The 19,871-nt window shown below is 40.5% G+C and overlaps 1 protein-coding gene across 1 annotated transcript in view; it reads left to right on the forward strand.

The window, feature by feature from the left end:
* Positions 1 to 3,357: 3,357 nt before the first annotated feature.
* The window catches only part of PAPSS1 (3'-phosphoadenosine 5'-phosphosulfate synthase 1), a 135,151-nt gene continuing 118,637 nt past the window's right edge, over positions 3,358 to 19,871 (forward strand). Inside the window, exons 1-2 of the mRNA XM_004476198.5 lie at positions 3,358 to 3,733; positions 16,247 to 16,361. Of these exons, the coding sequence (XP_004476255.2) occupies positions 3,674 to 3,733; positions 16,247 to 16,361 (175 nt within the window). The 5' untranslated portion in view covers positions 3,358 to 3,673. The remainder of the gene's footprint in view (positions 3,734 to 16,246; positions 16,362 to 19,871) is intronic.

Consider the following 19,871-nt stretch of genomic DNA (forward strand, 5'->3'; position numbering starts at 1 on the left):
CTCCTTCGGGTACTTAAATGACATCTCCTCTGACTAAGGATCCCACTTTACTGCACAACCCACTCAACAGAGAGCCCAGACTCACAGAATGAGAGGGACCTTTCACATGGTGCACCACCTACATGTGGCCTGTATTGTGGAGAACTTTAATGACCATCTATAAAAGGAGCTTCAGTGTCTGCACCCTGACAACTCTATTACTGCAAAGACTGTCCTACTTACTTGGACCTCTGGGAGCTGAACTCAGCAGATCCCTGCAAGGGAAACATACCCTTATCCTGCTTCCCAGTGCAGGGAGGGGGTGAGGGTGGCAGAGGAACCCAGGCTTTGTTGTGTGCCCAGGTTAAGAACTGGCCCTGAAAGGGAAAACAAGGACACAACATATGGGACTCTCCTTTTCAGTCACTGTCAGGAGTCATCCCACTTTTCACCCCATTACACCCTCCACACAATTCCCAGCATGGTGGGAGGTTAGGGCCACCAGACAGAGGGGTGAGATGACAGAGCAGGCCTTGAAGTACTCAACACACATGGGATGACAATACAGGGGGCCCAACATACATATTGGAGGTTAGTGGGTGATGCATACACCTGGTTAATTCACCAGCCCAGTGGGGAATGGACATGGGATAACTTTGAGGAGGGCTGGCAACTCCCAGCTATCAGGAAAGGGGTAGAAGTGGGCTGGAAGGCACTCAGATCAATGGAAAAGGGTGAGGTGATAGCTCAAGGCAAGCAACATAGAGACTGGGTGGCCTTAGATAGAAAAGAGAAGTTACTCTAAGTAGATGGAGAAAAGTGTCTCCCATGGGAAGTGGTTGCACGACCACCCTGTCAGGATTAGTTACTGCTTCCCATCCTGTTTTCTACAGATTTGAGCTGGTAGTGACTTGGAAAGAAAACACCTTCTTCTATCTGGTCCAAGAGGAACCTGACCAGCTACTGGATCTGCCATCTGAGACCTTGTTTCCCTTTCCCTCTTCATGGGATTGCCACTCAAGGGGTTGATTTCCCCTGCCTCAAGTTTGTACTGATGTGAGGAAGTCCTTCATTTACATGCTGTGACAAAGATAACAGCACAGCAGGTGGTGGTACACTCTTCTACCCCTGCTCCTGGACAACGTGTTGGTATGTAACAACCCCTGATATAGTGAAACTGGCAAGGGGCTCAATCATCTTTCCACTAGTATCCTGGGATAACCTGTGACTCTCTAGAAGTGGCCTGGGCCCTTCCAGGGTTTATCTTCCTTTGTGGAGGAAACAAAATCTGCATGAATCATTGGACAGTGATGGGACAAGGCACCCTCAGGTTTCTGACTGTCCCCTTGAAAATTCATAACCAATCTGAGACTTCTCTTTGGACTGCTCCCCTCAATTTATTATCCTGAGCAAAATGTGATTTGCCTCTGGGGGGGAAGGTCCATGATTCCCATTCACCTCTTTTAGCAGATCTTTATTGCCCTGGTTGGGAGTAAGCCCCAAAGATCATGTCATTTTGGCTGACCTTGCTGACTTCACAGCACCAGACTTTCAGGTTCAGAAAAAGTCATTAGACTCTCTAGCCAAACTAGTGTTTGAAAATCTCATAGCTTTAGACTTCCTTCTAGCCCAACAAGGAGGTGTATGTACTATTGCTAACACCTCCTGAATATGGGTTCCACCTCACTGGAGGTGGAACAGGAGATGACTAAAATCCAATGGCAAGCCCATTGACTGCAAAGTGCACAATGAGATTCCATGTGGGACCACTGACTCCAGACAGGCCTGATGGCTCGGCTTGGAGTTAAGGTGTGCCTTAGGTGAAGTCGCCCTCATATGCTGCAGGCTGGTGTTCCCAAATGTTTACTGTGGACATTGTTGAGAGCTGTGGGAGGTGGGAAGTGCGCATATGATGTGGAAACTAATGTGAAGGAGTAGGCTAGGCCAGGTCAAGAGGCCAAGGGTGGAGTGTTGGGGAAGTCAAAGGTACACTCAGCGGCCATCTCCCAGCCCTTGCCTCCTTCCCTCCTTTCCCCCTCTTTCATGTTTGTGTGCAGATGTTCTGATATGTGGCCATTTTGCAGTCTAGGATAGTCCCGGGGACCAGCCACTATGAGACCTCTTCCCTGGCTCTTTTGGACCCTCTGTGCTGTGTAGGTAATAACATGGCTACTTGCTGATAGCTTCTGCTGTGCCTAGGCCTGTGTTCCCACAACCCGCCATCTAAAAATTTGCTCCACATCCTTCCCTTCCTTTTCAGAATAATGTTTAAAAATACTTTAAATAAATGCAACAACCAAGAACATCTAAATATTAATATTCAGTTCTGTACAGGGACCCCTGTACAGAATCTTGACATTTTACATGGCCAAGTGACAAACTTGGATTTTAATTTTAGAAATACTCAGGCAACAGTGTCAAGAGTGGAGGGTGTGGCAGGGGTGTGGGGAGCAGTAGCACATATGGTAGGATGTTAAGGGGCTTAGGGGTAAATCTTGGTTATGAGGAGTGTCTAATTTAAGACAATAGCAGTGAGGTAAACCGGGGGCTGATTTGCTAGCAACTGCTGGGAAGCAGCCTCAGGTGTTGGCAATTAGTGGGCACGCTTACTGGTTAAGGTTTGAGTACAGAGAATCAGAGCTGAGAAGAGCTATCCTGGCGTCAGGAGTAAGCGATGGAAAAGCGTGCTCAGGGTAACGCAGATGAAAGGTGAGTCAACTAGTGGAGAAAAAAGACCCTTCAAATCCCGAGTCCATCTTCCTGAGAAGTAGCCCTGAAATAATTAGTGAATTTGAAAATGTCCTCTCTAGGTGGGCGTTGTACTCTGAACACCAGCTGCTGTACTAAGCCTGCATTTCAGACCACGAAGGATTTCCTGAGAAGCTAACAACGCAAAGGCCCCTTTTTGGCCTTGTCGGACAGAGATCTCCTGATAAGAAAAAAAACCACTAATTTTTTTTGTAAGCACCTTACAAAAAACCACTAATACCAGTGGAGAAATTAATTATTGATGTCCTGGGTTTGGGCATTGCCTTCTTCTTCTTTTAAAATCGTACGTTAAGAACAAATTTATCACGAAACAGAACGTGAGGAGAACGAGCTGTTGTTTGACAAATCAATTCTTCCCACTCGCAAGCCTGAAAGTTCTTTCTAAAATGTGGCGAGGCTGACATGGGAACAGATTGGGACGACAGGTGGCCGAGTTTAGGAAGGAAATCCAGAAGAGTGCGAGATCACGTTGGGGCCTTCTCCGTAGCACCCTCTGCCCCACGGATCCAGGCGGGAGAAGAATCACCACACTGCCGCTCACTAGGTCCTTCCCACCGCACGGAGCGACCGGGACTAGGGTCCAGCATCTGCGCATGCGCAGCACAAGGCGGAGAGCTGGGCGGGGCCCCAGGCTCCGCCCCTCCCTCACAACCTACCGGGAAGGAGCGTCAGCAAGAGCTGAAGCTCCGCCCCCAGCTCCTGTCTCGGGGTCTCGCCTGCCCCTTCGCCCCACCCCACGGCCCACTGGCCTGTACCTACTTCGGAGGCTCGCCGCGTAGACAGAGCTCAGAGCACGAGCGCGTGTACACGTCAGCGCGCGCCGGCTCCGAGGCTCCGCCCCCGCTCGCCCCGCCCCCGCCTGCCTCTCCTGTCCTGGCTACTTCCCGGCCTGGAGAACCTCGGCATCGGGGCACTCTCTGCAGCCATGGAGATGCCTGGGAGCCTGTGCAAGAAAGTCAAGCTGAGCAATAACGCGCAGAACTGGGTGAGTCGGGGGAGACGGCGAGGGGGGCGCGGCTGAGGAATGGAGGAGGCTCGGGCGGCTTCCGACTGCAGCTGGTTCTGGAGTCGCTGCGTGTCTCCCGCCTCCTTCGCATCCTCTCAGGAGCGCGGGGGATGGGCACCGGGGACCGCGGTGCCTCCCGGCTGGGGAGCTGGGTGGCTGCCGGGCTAAGTGGCGCAGCTGGGGTTGGGGGACATCGGGCTGGGCGCTTTTCCAGCTGTTTGTTCCAGATAAGACCTCGAGAAAAATCCTTCGCAGGAGAGCTAACCGCTGCTAAAACCTGCGCCCACGTCGGGGGCGCTGCCCACATCCCCTGGAGTGGCCTGAAGGTCTGCAGAGGAGAGGGAGGCTTGCGCCAGGCGCGCGCCTGTGGCGCGTTGGAGGTTTTTCTTGCCTCTCGCAGTGCAGTTTGCCCAGGTTTGCGTCTGTCTCCTTGCCTTTGCATTTCTGAGTTTCAGCGTGAAGGGAAACGACCCAACAATGTGGCCATTCATGAGTTGAGACTGCCCTGAACTGAGTTTTTTTTTGGTGGCTCCGTGGTAAATTGGAATGTCTAACAACATCGCGTTGGAATGTCTAACAAATAACGAGTTTTAAAGACTCGATTCCTGGTGACAGAATAGTGTGGAAAGACTTAGGGTTAATAACGTTTAGCAATGACTGTCAGTTGGCTTTGGCCAACTGTTTTGTCCGCAGAAGTCTACTTCCTTAATTGTTCTTGATAAGAAACAGCCCTAAGCTAAGATTCGAAGTGGAGAGTGGTTCCACCTTTGGGATCTGAAAAGGCGCTGGTTTTAGGTTTAGATGGAGAAATGTTTATTTCACAGTACAACAAAATAGTGAGGTTTAAATGCACTCTTGCAAATCATTACTAGCTTTTGGGGAGTTTTTTTTTTTTTAAAGCTATTTCGGGTAAATGTTTATTTGAAGTCATTAATTTACCCTGTTATCATCAACAGTTCTTGCCTACTTCTTCCATCTGATATAAGGAGGGAAGGAAGTCTTTTAAGAGCAGTGGAGAGTACTAGAATTCTGGCCTGGTCTTGGGTAGCTGCCATTTAGCAGCTGTGTGATATTGAGGTTCCCAGCCAATTTGAGGGCATAACAGTGTGTACTTCGTAGGGATGTTTTGGGGAGCAAAGAAGACAACGAATTTGAAAGAACACTGCCAAGAAACGCGGATTTTTTTTTATTGCTCCTGTTACCTTGAGATATTTCATGGTTCCCTAAATAAGTTGGCTAAAATGGGATATTACAGGTAATTTCGGTTACACAGGCTATCGTTCATTTATTTATTATTCCACTTGCCAAGTAAGTATCAGTTTTGTGTAGAGACCTGGGAGGGACATGGAGAAGAAGAAAAATGTGGGACTTAGAGTTTTTCTTCTGGCTGCCTAGTCAGGGTTGTATGAAGCAATTGGCAGGTGATGAATCTATCTTTAGGTACCATAGCCAGTAATGTAAGGGGGAAGTTTTATTGCAATTAAGAGTAGAGATTAGGTGGACTTGGGGTGTTTCTGGGGGCAGTTTATGGTTGGGAACAAGAATTTCTCTTTTTTTTTGTTACTCCAGAAACAATGAAGAGACCTATTTTGGCTATTCCAGGGGGTTTTTGTTGGGTAGTGGAGATAAGTTTGAGTAGGGCAGGGTGGGGTTAGGTTGTGCAGTCTAGCCTACTTCTTTTCTCTTGTTGGTTAAGGTTGGATTATGTGGCAGACTTTCGATGGGGTTAGAATTTTTGTTTTCTGAGCAATTTAAACTTGCCTCAGTAGAAACACACCATCTCTCTCTCACAAACATAAATCAACTGATTGGCTCAAATGTGAAGAATCCATATGCTTTAAAGTTTCCATCACATGATAAAATTGGTAAACCAGGAAGTCCTGCCTACTGAAGAAATGTAGAGTTTGTTAGGGAAGTTCTGGAGCCTAGACAGGGTTATAGTGAGGTTTAAATGAATTATTAGATTTGAAGTATACCTGCCACATGAGCACTATTTAAGGTGTTCTTGTTACTTGTAAATTCGTCTAATGTGAGAGGGCGAAGGGCTGGGCTGAGGTGGCAGTGGGAATAAAGGAAGAGATGTAATAAAGACATTTAAGGAAGAGTAAGGACCTGACTAGGTTTAAGGGATGAAAGAAGGAGAAGTGTTGAAAGGTGATCTTGAGGTTTTCATCTGTAGGGAAATGGAGAACATTCTGGAAAACTGGGAAGTAGGTTGTGTGGGGGGAGGTTAAGAGAGAGACTAGTAGGAGTATTTACTATGTGCCAAGTCCAGTTTGAAATGCTTTTATTAAATTAAGTCATTGAATTTTTGCAACATTTCTTTGAGGTAGGTATCCTTAGACAGTGGTTAAAAGTAGAGACGCTGCAGTTGATTTGCCTAGGTTCAAATTTGGGCTTCACTAATTTACTAACCATGTAGCCTTGGGCTAGTCATTTAATTTCTTTGTGCCTCAGTTTCCTTACCTGTAAAATGAGAATGATCATAGAGATACTGTGAAAATTAAAGGAGTTAATATATGATAAGTGCTTGAAACAGTGCCTGGCATATATTTAAGTATTTTAGCTTTTAATATTAGTTATCCTCTTTATAGCAATTAGCATCTCGATTTTTTAAAATAGAGAAACTGAGGTACAGGGATGGCGTAGAGATTGTTAGTAGAGGAACTGGCTTTGAGCATGCTGCATTTTAGCTATAGCCTTAGTAAAGATATTTTGTAGAGCAATGCTGTCCAGTAGAAATATGAAGTGAGCCACATAAGTAATTGAAAATATTCTAAACGCCACATTAAAAAGGTAAAAAGAAACAGGTAGAATCAATTTCTGTAGTATTTTATTTAACCCTGTGTATCCAGAATACTATCATTTCAATATAAGTGGTTTTCAGTATAAGTTAATGTTATCATAATAAAGTTATTAATAAAATGCTTTGCTTTTTTTTTTTTTGGTACTATGTCTTTGAAATCTGGAGTATATTCTACATTTAACACATCCCAATTCAGACTACTAGTCCTATTTCAAATAGTAGTGACGTATGGCTGGTGGACAGCACCACTCTAGAGGCTGAGGTAGGTTGAGGTTGGAATAAAGATTTGATGATTAAATTTGAGTTAGAGAATATATGTAGAGAAAAATGAAAGACCAAGAACTAAGTTTGGTGATAAATATCTCTTGTTACCGAGGTAAAGGAAGTGGACTCATGGGACATATAGGCAAAGAGATAGTATAGTGTTAAAGCACTGGGGAATGTTTTTGGGTCTTCTGTGTTATGGGAAGATATCACCATAAGCCTGCAACCAAGAAAAAAAATCAAGAAAAATTCAGAATCAATTTGCCCCCTCACCCACCTCTTATCTTCATCTGACAAAGTGTCAGATGTAATGAATATCATTCTTTATCTGATTGGACCTTTCTCTTATAGGATCTATTTTGTGTACCCTTGGGAATGTGTTAGTTGGGCTGAAGGGAATTTGGAGTACTCATCTCAGACCCAGGTGTCAGTCACCCATTTCACAGAATCATGCCAGGCAGAATCACTTGCTTGGATCAGCCTTAACGTGGAGTTGGATGCTACTGCCCACAGAATGGTCTGAAATCTAGCATGGTGTTTTGAACACACAATCTGCCTTTCCATCCCCCTCTTCCACCATTCCCCAAATGTCCATAGCTCCAGCCCCTACTTTCCTACTATAGTTTACATTCTCATGGTTTTACACAAACTTTTCCATCTGCTTAGGAAGCTTGCTGCTCTTTATCACTTGCAGAGTTGGGCTGTTGTATATTAACTGTGTGCACTCATGTACACATACACGCTTGCACCTGGGCTGAATTGCTTGTGCATATCTGTATTGCCCTGTCTGCTATTACCATGTATCATGTAATCATATTTCATTATAGATGCTTTGTATCGAGACTGAGCTTCTCTTGATATAATGGAATGGAGGTGGAGAGTGGAGAGTAGTAAAGGTGCTTCTGATATTAAAAGTCTTAGATAACATTAATATTCTAGCACAACTGAGGTAAGGGAATAGGCTCCAAATGTGATAGGAATCCACTTACGGCTTTGTCAGTTACCAGCTCTGTGACCTTAGTGTTCCTATAATCATGATGATGATAGAACATCCTCATTAGATTATAATGAGGTTACATGAGTTAATGTATTTAAAGCACTATCGTGCCTGGCACATGAGCACTATTTAAGGGGGTGGTGGTGGTGGTTATTTATTCATCAAATATTAGCACCTGCTTTGTATTGCCTTTGTTCCAGATGTTGCAGATGCAGTGGTAAAAAGACAGAAAAGGGCCCTGCTTTCATGGACATTGCATTCTACCTGGGAGAGAGTTAATTAAAAAGCAAACAGGAAGCAGACGTGGCTCAAGTGGTTGAGCACCCACCTTGCACATGAGGGGTCCTGGGTCCTGGGTTTGGGTCCCATCGGTTCCTGGTGTCTCCTGAAAAAAACAAATAAGCAAAACAAATGTAAAAACCAACTCAGGGAAGCCTACGTGGCTCAGTGGTTGAGTGCCAGCTTCCCACATATGAGGTTCCAGGTTCAATCCCTGGCCCCTGGTACCTCAAAAAAAAAAAAAAAAAAAAGGGCAAACAAATAATGAACACATTATTTTACCATTTCTTTCTTTTCCAAATAGTTTGTCCCCTTTCATAGAAGGCCAGAAGCCTATTTTGAATTTTGGGAAATACTGAGGTGTAACAAAAATGAAGCATGAATGTAGAAATGGAACACACAGCATAGCAATTGCCAAACAAGACCAGTGTATTCAGTCCTCAAGGACTGACCTGGGTCTGGTTAGGGGCAGGTATGATCTTCCACTCTGGAAGCCAGGGAGATGCAGCTACAAAAACCTTCAAGAGGAAGGAAAGCTGGACTTCTACCAAAAACATACTCTTACTATTGATTGACAACAATAACAAGAAGAAAGATAGCAACATCAAGATCTGTGCTGTCCAGACTGGTAGCCCCTAGCCACATGTGGCTATTTAAATTTAAAGTAAGATAAAAAATTACATATTCAGTTCCGTAGCTGCACTAGCTGTGTTTCAAATGCTCAGTCGCCATATGTGGCTAGCAGTTCCTGAATAGTGCAGAATAGAACATTTTCAGCATCCCTGAACGTTCCTTTGGACAGTGTAGGTGGGTCTAGATAGTAGCTTTGGGATGACTGCCCAAATTTTTATCTACGTGTCTTTTATATGTATTGATGTATTTATTTTTATTCTTTTCCCAGGACAAGGAAATTTCCAGATGTGGCAGCTACTTTGGAATCATAGTTTTGGACAGTTCAGCACTTTGGCTTTTGACGGGGTACCCGGCAGTAATAGCCTCCCCTTAGTGGAGCTGCTTTTCTAAATGTGAAATGCCAATTAGCTTCCCCTGTCTGGCTCTCTAATATTGAATTTTGAGAAGTAGAATTCTTCCCCGGTGGTTCTCAACCAGATGACATTTTTGACCCCAGGTTCATTTCACAATATTTAGAGACATTTTTTTTAAGATTTATTAATTTATTTCCCCCTCCTCCCCATTATCTGCTCTCTGTCCATTCACTGTGCATTCTTCTGGGCCTGCTTGTCTTCTCTTTAGGCTATACCAGGAACTGATCCTGGGACCACTTGGAGTGGGTGAGGGGTGCCCAATCTCTTTTACCCACCTTAGCTCCCTGGTCTGCTGCATCTCTTATTGTCTCTCCTCTGTGTCTGTTTTTGTTGCATCATCTTGCTGCACCAGCTGTCGTGTGGGCCAGCACCCCTGCACCGGCCAGCTCTTTGCGTGGGCCAGCGCTCTGTACCAGGCAGCTCTCAGCGTGGGCCAGCTTTCCTTCACCAGGAGGCCCCGGGAATTAAACACTGGACCGGGTAGATGGGAGCCCAATCACTTGAACCACATCTGCTTCCCTAGAGACATTTCTGACTGTTACACTTGAGAGAGGGGATTGTGCTTCTGTCATTTGTTGGATGGAGGCCAGAGATGCTGCTGAACATCCTATTAGTGCACAGGACAGCCTTCCCACCTGCCAACCAGTGAAGAATTATCTGGTTTAGTATTGGTGGTACCAAAGTTGAAAAACCCTGTTCTTTTCTGCTTTGAGAAAGAAAAAAGAAAAGAATTATTTTAATCTGAAATGCAAAAGGAATGATTTAAATTAAAATTGAATTGATAATAGTGTTTTCTGTTCCACTAACTTGGAAGTTACCGTCTCTTGCTTTGAGATGGATGGCTCACCCACAGCATAGCAACAGAACAGGAAAGTCCCAGCTCTGAATTGTTTTGAAGGCAAATTACTAAGTAATTAGTTGAAATGAAAGGAATGATTAAAAAACATGACTTTTCTTTTTGGTATTCACTTGAATGATAATCATTTCAGTAAAATATCTTTTCTCAAGGATATAGCTCTTTACCAAGTAAATTTTAACTGAAAAAAAAATAGTGAAAATATTAGACATTACAGACAGACATCCAGTTTCTAGCTTTAGATGAATGCAGCCATTGCTGAGGCTCCTATCTCTTATGCTTATTGCTAGTTTCTTTGATGCTTGTATCCCTTCCCTTTGATTTGTCTATCATATATATATTTTTAAGTGTACAATTCAGTACAGCCACAGAGTTGGGCAGTCATTACCACTATCTTAATTTTAGAACATTTTCATCACTCCAAAAAAGAGAGATTGTACCCATTAGCAGTCACTCCCCATTCCTCCCTTTCCACAGTCCCTGGCAACCACTAATCTTTTTGTTTCTGTGGGTTTTCCTATTCTGGACATTTCATAAAAATAGAATCATACAATATAGCCTTTTGTGACTGGCCTCTTTCACTTGGCATAATGATTTCAAGGTTCACCCATGTTGTAACATGTATCAATACTTCATTCCTTTTTATGGCCAAATAATATTCTCTTGAATGGATATACCATATTTTGTTTATCCATTTATCAGTTCATTGACATTTGGGTTGTTTCTGCTTTTTGGCTGTGAATATTCATGTACAAGTTTTGTGTGCATTCTCTTCATTCTCTTATGATTTTAAATTTCAGCCTTTGAAGTAGATGTTTGTGTGTATTTGTTTGCTCTGTCTCTGAACCCATTTTGTATGTGTGAGGAATGCTCCACTGACAGCTAGGGTGGGAGTCAGAATAAGGTCATATTGTAATGATTTCCTTATTTATAGTTTGTCCCGTCCCTGAAATCTTTTTGTTCATGCTTCAAAGAGATCAATCAACAAATAATGAATGAACAGATAATCCCAGACTCATTTCTGACTTCTAGGAATCTCTTAGGACCAGCCTTCCCAACTGGGTTCATCCAGGGGCTTTCCCATTGAAGATATTGATATTTTAAAAATCCATTAAATAAATACTTAAGTGCTCTTTAATCTTTAAGACAATAATTGAAACTATAGTGTGTGCAGAGAGCATGCATGACAGTTGATGGCAATCAGATAAGCATGCTAGAAACTTAGTTCTGATTCGAGAGAATGGAGTAGGGCCTGATTCTTTCTAATAAGCTCCCAGGTCATGCTGGTGTTCTTGAACATATTTTTTAGTAACACATTTAACATTTCAAGTTGTTTTCTCAATCTCCAGAAATGTATGATTTTCTTCACTTAGCTATTGGGCCTAGCTTTGTTAATATTGTTCAAAAGAGTAATTTCACTTACTTTCTTTAATTTTATCCACATGTGTCTTGGGACATAAGTTATGTGCCATCGCCATTTCAAAGGTTACTTTTTGGAGGAATACACTGTTTAGCACTCCATTTAAGGTGGATGATGGAATGGGTAGTAGATGTTGAGGTCCATAATTATGCTTGATATTGGTGTATGCTCTGTGTCTTTATAAATTGCATTTAACAAAAATGCAGAGTTGTTTATAAACTCATAATCACAGAACACATGAAATTCACTAAGCTTTATAGGAGAAGCTAATTTGCCCATAGGAAATGGATAAAATAAATAGCCCACCTGGAAACTAAAGTAGATCAAAAAAAGGGGCTACTTGTGTAGATGATAAGGACAGAAATTAGTAGTGTGTGTGGAGAATGCACACCATAAATTTTAGAGGTCTCCTGATTTTAGCTTGACAGGACTAATAGTTATTTAGTCCCAAATGGAGAAAAAAATAAATAGTCTTGAAATGAATTGTCTTGAATTATCTCAGTTCAGCTAGACTTATGATTTCCAAATGTCAGTGATCATTTCATTTTTGAGTTATACAAAGAAAACAGTCTTACTTTATAAAACAAATACATTGTATCAAACATGTACTGTACACTGACTTGGAAGAAGAATAGAGGTTAGGCACTGTGGAAAATATGAAGAACTCTACCTTATGGTCCTTGACCTTTTCTCCTTATGAAGTCAAAATATACACACACAAAAAAGACAGTTAAAAGTGCAGAATGGTCCATAAATACAAATGAATGATTTGGTCAGTATATGTTATATAGATATACTTATATCAAACCAGATAAATATTTCTACAAATCCCCCAGACTGTTAGGAAAGAAATGGTAGGCCTGATTTTTTTGTCCTGTTGGTAGAAACTAGGCTTTTGAAGAGGACAAGAATTAAGAGCCAGAAGAAGTAACTCATTCTTAGCTCTTAATGAGTCACTAAGGTCATGTCTCTTTGGCAGAATTTTTGGAAGGTTTTGGCTAGGGTGGTTGGAAAAGGAAAAGAAAGGGGAACTAGAACAAGATGGCTTATAGAAGTGACTTTTGATTTCTTAATGAAATATAGGCTTAGCCCACTACCTTGAAATTCTGAAAGGTAGGAGAATGTGGAAAATCTTTTTTTTTTTTTTAAGTTTCTTTTTCCAATCTGAAAAATATCAAACATACATATACAATAAACCTCTTTGTACCCAGACTGCTACATTTGCTGGCAGAGTCTTTTTAAACATAGGGGACAAGAAACCCTGATGAAGCACTTTTCCAGTGATTCAAACAATCTTTGCTTATCCTGTATTTTCTCTTAACCCTGTCCTCAGCAACTTATAGCTTGTTGGATAATCATTTTTATCTATTCTACTCAGTTAAATAAAATCAGAAGATATTTTACAGGGCTAAAACAAATTTGTAGGATGTTTTGCCTTGCCCAAGAGCAGAATAGCTTGGAAAAATCCCAAAACAAAATGCCCAAGTCAAACAGGTTCTGTGAGTACTGGCATTGTACCTTGGGTGGAGCACTGTCCTCACTGCTCCTCCAGCTCCCTTTCCAGAGAAACCTAGCTTCCTTCTCCCCGGTTGGCCTGGCTTACAGATAAAGTGACCTCGGAAGAGGTGCTTCTGTTGCCCAAGATGATGCAGATGTCTGTTGCTGAAACCCTGTTTTTTGTTTAAATTCTTGGAAATGCAGAGTTTAGTAAGTTATGTTTGCCTCATCAGTTTACTGAAAAGAAATGGACCAAGAGACCCATATCACAATTTTTCATAGGTGATTAGTGAATATATGAAGGACAGTTTTACTGGGAGTACATCTGTTAATGAGATGGTCAGTCGGGATGGGGCAGGCTTTTCTGGTATACCTATTAAAAGAATTGTCTGTCCCTTTGGCTCCTGGGGATTTTCCACCTGAGGCCAATGAGTCACTATCCTAGGATATAAGCTCCTTGAGGACAGTGATTTTTATTTATTCTTTGCTCTATTATTTGTTCAATTCTGTAAGATTCAGAATGGTATATGTCTTTATCCTGTACCGTAGGAGGAGGACTGTGAGGAGAGAGATGAAAATAGAGGTCCTTAACCTCAGATATCTTCTTAAGCAGATTGCTTTTAGGAAAGAGTACGTGTGGAAGTTGAAGATCTGGGTAGAAATTGGTTCTAGTTATCCAGCTTATATTCCTGCAAGGGAACATGGTCCCTTTTTTGAAGATGTCTGGGCCAGATCACAACCCTGGTTCCAGCTGTCTCTGACTATGCATTGTCTGCACCTGTGGCACTGCTAGTGGCTGGGGAAGAACACACAGTCATGCTGAATTTAGATTATGATCGCTGACTTCACATGGGTCCTTGAGGCCACCCAGCCGTCGTTCTGTCTTTGCCTAGTCCAGCCACTTTCCTCCTGTTCTTGCTGTTCCCTCAATCTGGAAAGTGCTGCCTCCAGAGCTCGGAAAGGTCTTAGATACCCTCTTTTTGATGATGTCTTCCCTGACCACCCTGTGTAAATTTTCAGCCTCCACTCTCCCTTGGTCCTTTACACCATTCTTTTCCTTTTTTCTTCTTTGCCAGTTATTGGTCTAATTTATGTAATTTACTTATTTTTTTGGGTGTGTCGTCCCTTTCCCCTCCAACCATGTCAGAATCCTTTGGCCTTGGAGGACTTGTTAAGATAGAACTTGTTGGGTCTCATCTCAGAGTTTCTAATTCAGTGGGCCTGGAGTTGGACCTGGGAATTTGTCTTTCTAACACATTCCCAAGAAATATCATCAAAGCTGTTGGTCAAGAGACACAATTGAGAACCACTGTGCCAGGCTATTACCTCCTTGAGGACAGTGATATTGTTTGCTTATTTATTTATAGTTTTATTTATTGTTCACTTCTATTTCATCAGCACCCAGAAGATTGTCAAGCACACAGTATGCTTTCAGTAAATATTTTCATTTGAATAAATAAGTCTATCTTGAAAGATAATAGCTACAAGCAATATCAAATACAAGCATGCCGTCAAGACATTGTAAAAATACAGCTATTGAAAAGAACCTAAATTATATTTTTGTTCCATAGGAAGGGAAACTAGAGACTATGCAATTTTTGAATCTTTTTAAGAAAACAGCTTTTTTGAGATACCACTTCACCCATTTAAAGTATATAATCCATTGGTTTTTAATATATTTACAGAGTTGTGCAACCATCACCAAAATCACTTTTAGAATGTTTTCATCACCAGAAAGAAACCCCAGGCTCATTAGCCATCACTCCCCATTTCTCCCAACCCCCAGTGCAAGGCACCCACCAATCTAGTTTCTGTCTTTATAGGTTTTCCTATTCTGGACGTTTCATAGAAATATCTTTATATAATATATGGTCTTATGTGATTGGTTCTTTCACTTAGCAGAAGTCCTTTGAGATTCATCCATGTCATAGCATGTATCAGTACTTCATTCCTTTTTATGGCCTAAAAATTAGTGACTGGATAAACAAAATGTGGTATATCCATGCAGTGGTTCATCAGTTGACGAACATTTGGGTTCCGTTTTTGGCTATTTTGAATAATGCTGCTATGAACATATGTGTATAAGTTTTTGACTGGACATATGTTTTTATTTCTCTTCCACCTCATAGTGAAATTGCTGGGTTTTGTGTACCTCTGTGTTTTACATTCTGAGGAACTGCTGTTTTCCAAACTGGCTGTACTACTTTATAGTCCCACCAGCATTGTGTGACAATGCCAGTTTCTCGAAGTCCTCACCAACTCTTACTGTTGTCTTTTTTATTTTAGTCTTCCTTGTAGGTATGAAATGGTATCTCATTATGCTTTCGATTTGCCTTTCCCTGATGGCTAATGATGAGCTTCTTTTCATGTGTTTATTAGCCATTTATATACCTTCCTTGGAGAAATGTCTGTTTACATCCTTTGGGGCCTATGTAATTTTATGCTCTTTTTGTTTAAGAAAATGAAGAAAATTTTAGGGAACAAGTTATAATCAGTGCATCTTTCCTGCATTGTAAAGGCAGCTATTTTTTAATATCCGCAGACATCCCTTACACACCTCATTTGGGAGACTGCTCATCTGTCACCTTCTCAGAGAGGACTTTTTTGTTTGTTCTGTCTAGAAAGGCACTCTTCCCCCATCTCCCTTTGCTTTCTTTTTCTTTTCTTTCTTTCTTTTTATTAGAGCAGTTATAGATATACAGAAAAATCATACAGAGTATAGACTTCCCACATATCTCTCTTCCCCACAGTTTTCCCTAACACTTAAAGTTTTCCTTAATATTTTACATTAGTGTGATACCTTTGTTACACTTGATGAACCAATCAATATCCCTATCCTTTCTTATCCTGGTTTATTTTTCTATAGTGCACTTATTCTCTGACATTATAATTGATTTATTTTTATTGTTTTCTCTTCCATTGGTAAGTCAGCTCAGTGAGGGTAGGGACTTTGTTTTGTTCACTGTGGGGCCTCAGAAATGTTGGTTGCATGATTGAATGAATTAGTAAGTGAAAAAAACTGCCCTCCGGAGTCTACCACTTCTGGGGGATCTTGGACAAGCTCTTAGCTTTTCTTAGGCTTATCTTCATCTGTAAAATCACATTGGAAAGAACACATGTGTCATTGGGTTGCTATGAGGATTATATTAATTGCCATATGCAAGGCATTAAAAACTGTGCCAGGTACTCAAAAGGAAGAAAAGGTAGCTGTTAGTTTATCTTTATCCTTGCATTTGGTATGTTACGTAGAGTAACTATGTGTATGTATATGTATTTACATTTTAAAGGGTACAAGTGAATCAGAATTCTCCCTTTTTTCACCCCCAGGGGATGCAGAGAGCAACTAATGTCACCTATCAAGCCCACCACGTCAGCAGGAACAAGAGAGGTCAGGTGGTGGGGACCAGAGGTGGCTTTCGTGGTTGCACTGTTTGGCTAACAGGTATGGTCAAGAGAGACAAGTTCATTCTAAAGGCATAATTTATGGGCAGCCTTGGGCTAGGGGTAAGCAGGTTTAAGTTTCAAACTCTGTTCTTTTATCTGGACTATCATAAAATGTAAGTGGCCAAGTTGCTGAATAATAACATTGCCTTTTGGTAATTTCTTTTGTTCTTCATTTCTTCATGGGACTGCTGTTAAAATAAAAGGGAAAACTTGAATGCATCTTAATACTACCTTCTTTTTTCTTTCCCACTTTAATTTTTTTTTTTTTTTTAATTTTGAAAGAAGTTATAGATTACATAAATGTTACATCAAAAATATAGGGGAATTCCCATGTACCCCATCCTCTCCCCTTCCCACACTTTTCCCCATTAACAACATCTTTCATTTGTGTGGTACATTTGTCACAATTGATGAATACGTATTGAAGCATTGCTGCTAACCATGGTCTATAGTTTACATTACAGTTTACCCTTTGTACCTCACAATTTTATAGGTTTTCACAGAATGTATAATGGCCTGTATCTGTCATTGCAGTGTCATGCAGGACAATTCCAATGTACCAAAAATGCCCCATAAAGCTATCTTCTAGTAGATACTACTTTAACTTTTAAGAGGCAACTTGTAACAGTGTAAACCATGTGATGAGAAAGAATGCATAATAAAAAATTTCACATAATCTATTTTTATTATTCAGCTTTTGTCTTTTTTTTTTTTATTAGAGTAAAACTTTGGTCAGTTTTAAGTGGAGTTTATAACACTAGGAAAATAAGGGTTGTTAACAAACACAATGACAAATGGACATCTGATTCCCAGTCTTTAGCAGACTGGCGGAAGGTTAAATTGGTCTAGCTTTTGGAGGTAGTTTTAAAAACAAACCTTTTTACTTCTAAGAATTGTTTTAAATTTTGATATTTTGACAAATTGCCCACTAAAACATACCAATTTAGTCCCCCACCAACAATGTGGAAGAAAGTCCATTTCCCAGTGTCATTGTCAGCACTGAATATTACCAGTCCTTAAAATTTGTACTGATTGGCAAAAATCAGCATCCTTTTTTCTTTTGTTTTAATGTTTCAATTTTAGACATGTGTTTTTGTTTCTCTATAAATGAAGACAGCTCTCTTACATTTCTTCCCATCTCCTCATTCTAAAGTTTAGATTGTTAAATTGTTACTTTTATATTGCCTAGGTTTGTAACACTTCCATTCTGTTTCAAACCTTAAGTTTCTGAAATTGTATTTTAGTTTGATAAGAAAATTGATTCAATACTTACCAATTTGCCATTATGTCCATCCATGAGTTCTTTATTGGATTCAAGTCTTAATTGGCTCTATTTCTTTAAGTAGGTTTTTTTTTAGCCTATTATATATATATATATATATTTTTATTAAATTGTCCTTTTTTTAAAAAGATGCATAGATCACAAAAAGTGTTATATTAAAAAATATACGAGGTTCCTACATCCCTCACACCCCACCCCACTCCTCCCACTCCTCCCACATCAACAACATCTTTCATCATTGTGGCACATTCATTGCATTTGGTGAATACATTTTGGAGCACTGCTGCACCGCATGGAATATAGTTTACATTGTAGTTGATACTCTCCCCCAGTACATTCAGTGGGTTATGGCAGGATAGATAATGTCCAGCATCTGTCCCTGCAGTATCATTTAGGACAACTCCAAGTCCCGAAAATGCCCCTACATCTCATCTCTTCCTTCCTCTCCCTGCCCTCAGCAACTAACGTGGCTACTTTTTCCAGATCATTACTACAGTTTCTTCCATTACTAGTCACAATAGTTCTATAGTAGAATTCATTAAGTAAGTTTTGAAAGTTGTTCTTCCAATGGTTCTAAATTCCCTGAGTTTCTGTATTTAAGAAAGTTTCCTGTCTTATGACAACTTGGCTAGGTTACATAACTATTTGCTTCAGACTTTTCTTTGCTTTGGCATTTTTAAAATGTTGCTCTATTGACTGCTGGCATTTAATGTTGCTTTGAAGAAGTGTGAGATGAATTAGACTTTTTTTCTTCTTTTGCAGCTTTCCTCTCTTCACGTAGATGCCTGAAAAATTCTTTTCCTATATTTTCTTTTAGAAGTTTTGACTTTCTGATTTAGACCTTTTATCCGTCTAGAATTGATTTTTGTGTGTAGTGTGAGGGAGGGATTCCATTTTCTTTTTTTCTATATGGATAATCAGTTGAGAGCATATATTGATCAGGGTGTCGTTTTTCTCTTATCTGCTTTGCCATCTCTGTCATATATCAAGTATTCCCTTATGTGTAGATCTGTTTCTAGGCTCTCTGCTCTGTTCCCCTGGTATACTTGCCTATTCCTCCATTATTGTCACACTGTCTTTAATTATGTTTGTAATAAGTTTTGAAATCCTGTGGGCAAGTCCTCCTACCTTGTTCTTCAGAAGTGTTTTGGCTTTTAAAATTTCCTTTGCAGTGAATGGGTGTTAGCTCAATGGTTGCGTGCCTGATTCACATGTATGATGTCCTGGGTTCAATCCCTGTTACCTCCTAAAAATTTTTTTTTTCTTTTTCCTTTGGCTCTTTGCATTATTGTATATATTTTGTAATTAGTATAACAAATCTCCCCTCCCCCCCAAACCTTGTCGAGATTTAGTTTGGAATTGCATTGTGTCTACTGGCCTATTTTGGGGAGATGTCTTTAGGATATTGGGTACTCCTTTTCTTGAATATGGCAAGGGAATATGGGAATATCTCCAATTATTTCACCACTAATGCTTATAATACTATATCAGATTTTTGTTATTTGCTTTATAGCAATGCAGTATGCAGTCAGTTTTCATAAATGTTCCATGTTTATTTGAAAAGAGTATTCTCCTGATGGGTGTGATATTTTAAGTGTGTTCGTTAGATGAAGATTGTTTATTGTGCTATCAAATTTATAGCCTTCATTGATTTTTTTTTTTTTTTGATGGTGTTGGAAATGGAAGTCAAGAATTGTTTTTCTTGCAATTCAGTAGCTTAACTAGGACCCGTTAGGTATTGAGTGGTTTTATGGCATTTTCTTAGAACGCAATGTGCTTTCTCTCAGTTTTCATTTCAGGTAAATTTTCTTATTTCATATTTTTACAGTAGTTGGGTTTTCTTTTTCAGTTATCCTTATCTTAGTTTTGGATTGGTCCTATCTTGCATTATTTATTAATTTTCTCTAACTGCTTAAATTTCTTTGTCTTTTGGTGTACAGTGTAATCATCTAAATTCAGCGTTTAATCTTACCTTGTTTCTAATTGAATAATATGTATCTAGAAATGTACACATATATGTATGTATATATGTGTGTGTGTATACATATATGTATTTCTATTCTAAAAGACACTTTCATTGTAATTAGGTTGTCTTTGTAGTGTAAAAAACTATGTGTTCAGGTTTTAGTCTCCCTTGCCTCCAATATTTGGTATTCAACTGGTAGTTAAAAACAACACACAAAAAACAGGATATCTTCTCTCTTTCCCTAACCTCCCTTTCTGTGT

The sequence above is a fragment of the Dasypus novemcinctus genome, chromosome 1 (assembly GCF_030445035.2).
Source record: "Dasypus novemcinctus isolate mDasNov1 chromosome 1, mDasNov1.1.hap2, whole genome shotgun sequence".
NCBI classification, from domain to species: Eukaryota; Metazoa; Chordata; class Mammalia; order Cingulata; family Dasypodidae; genus Dasypus; species Dasypus novemcinctus.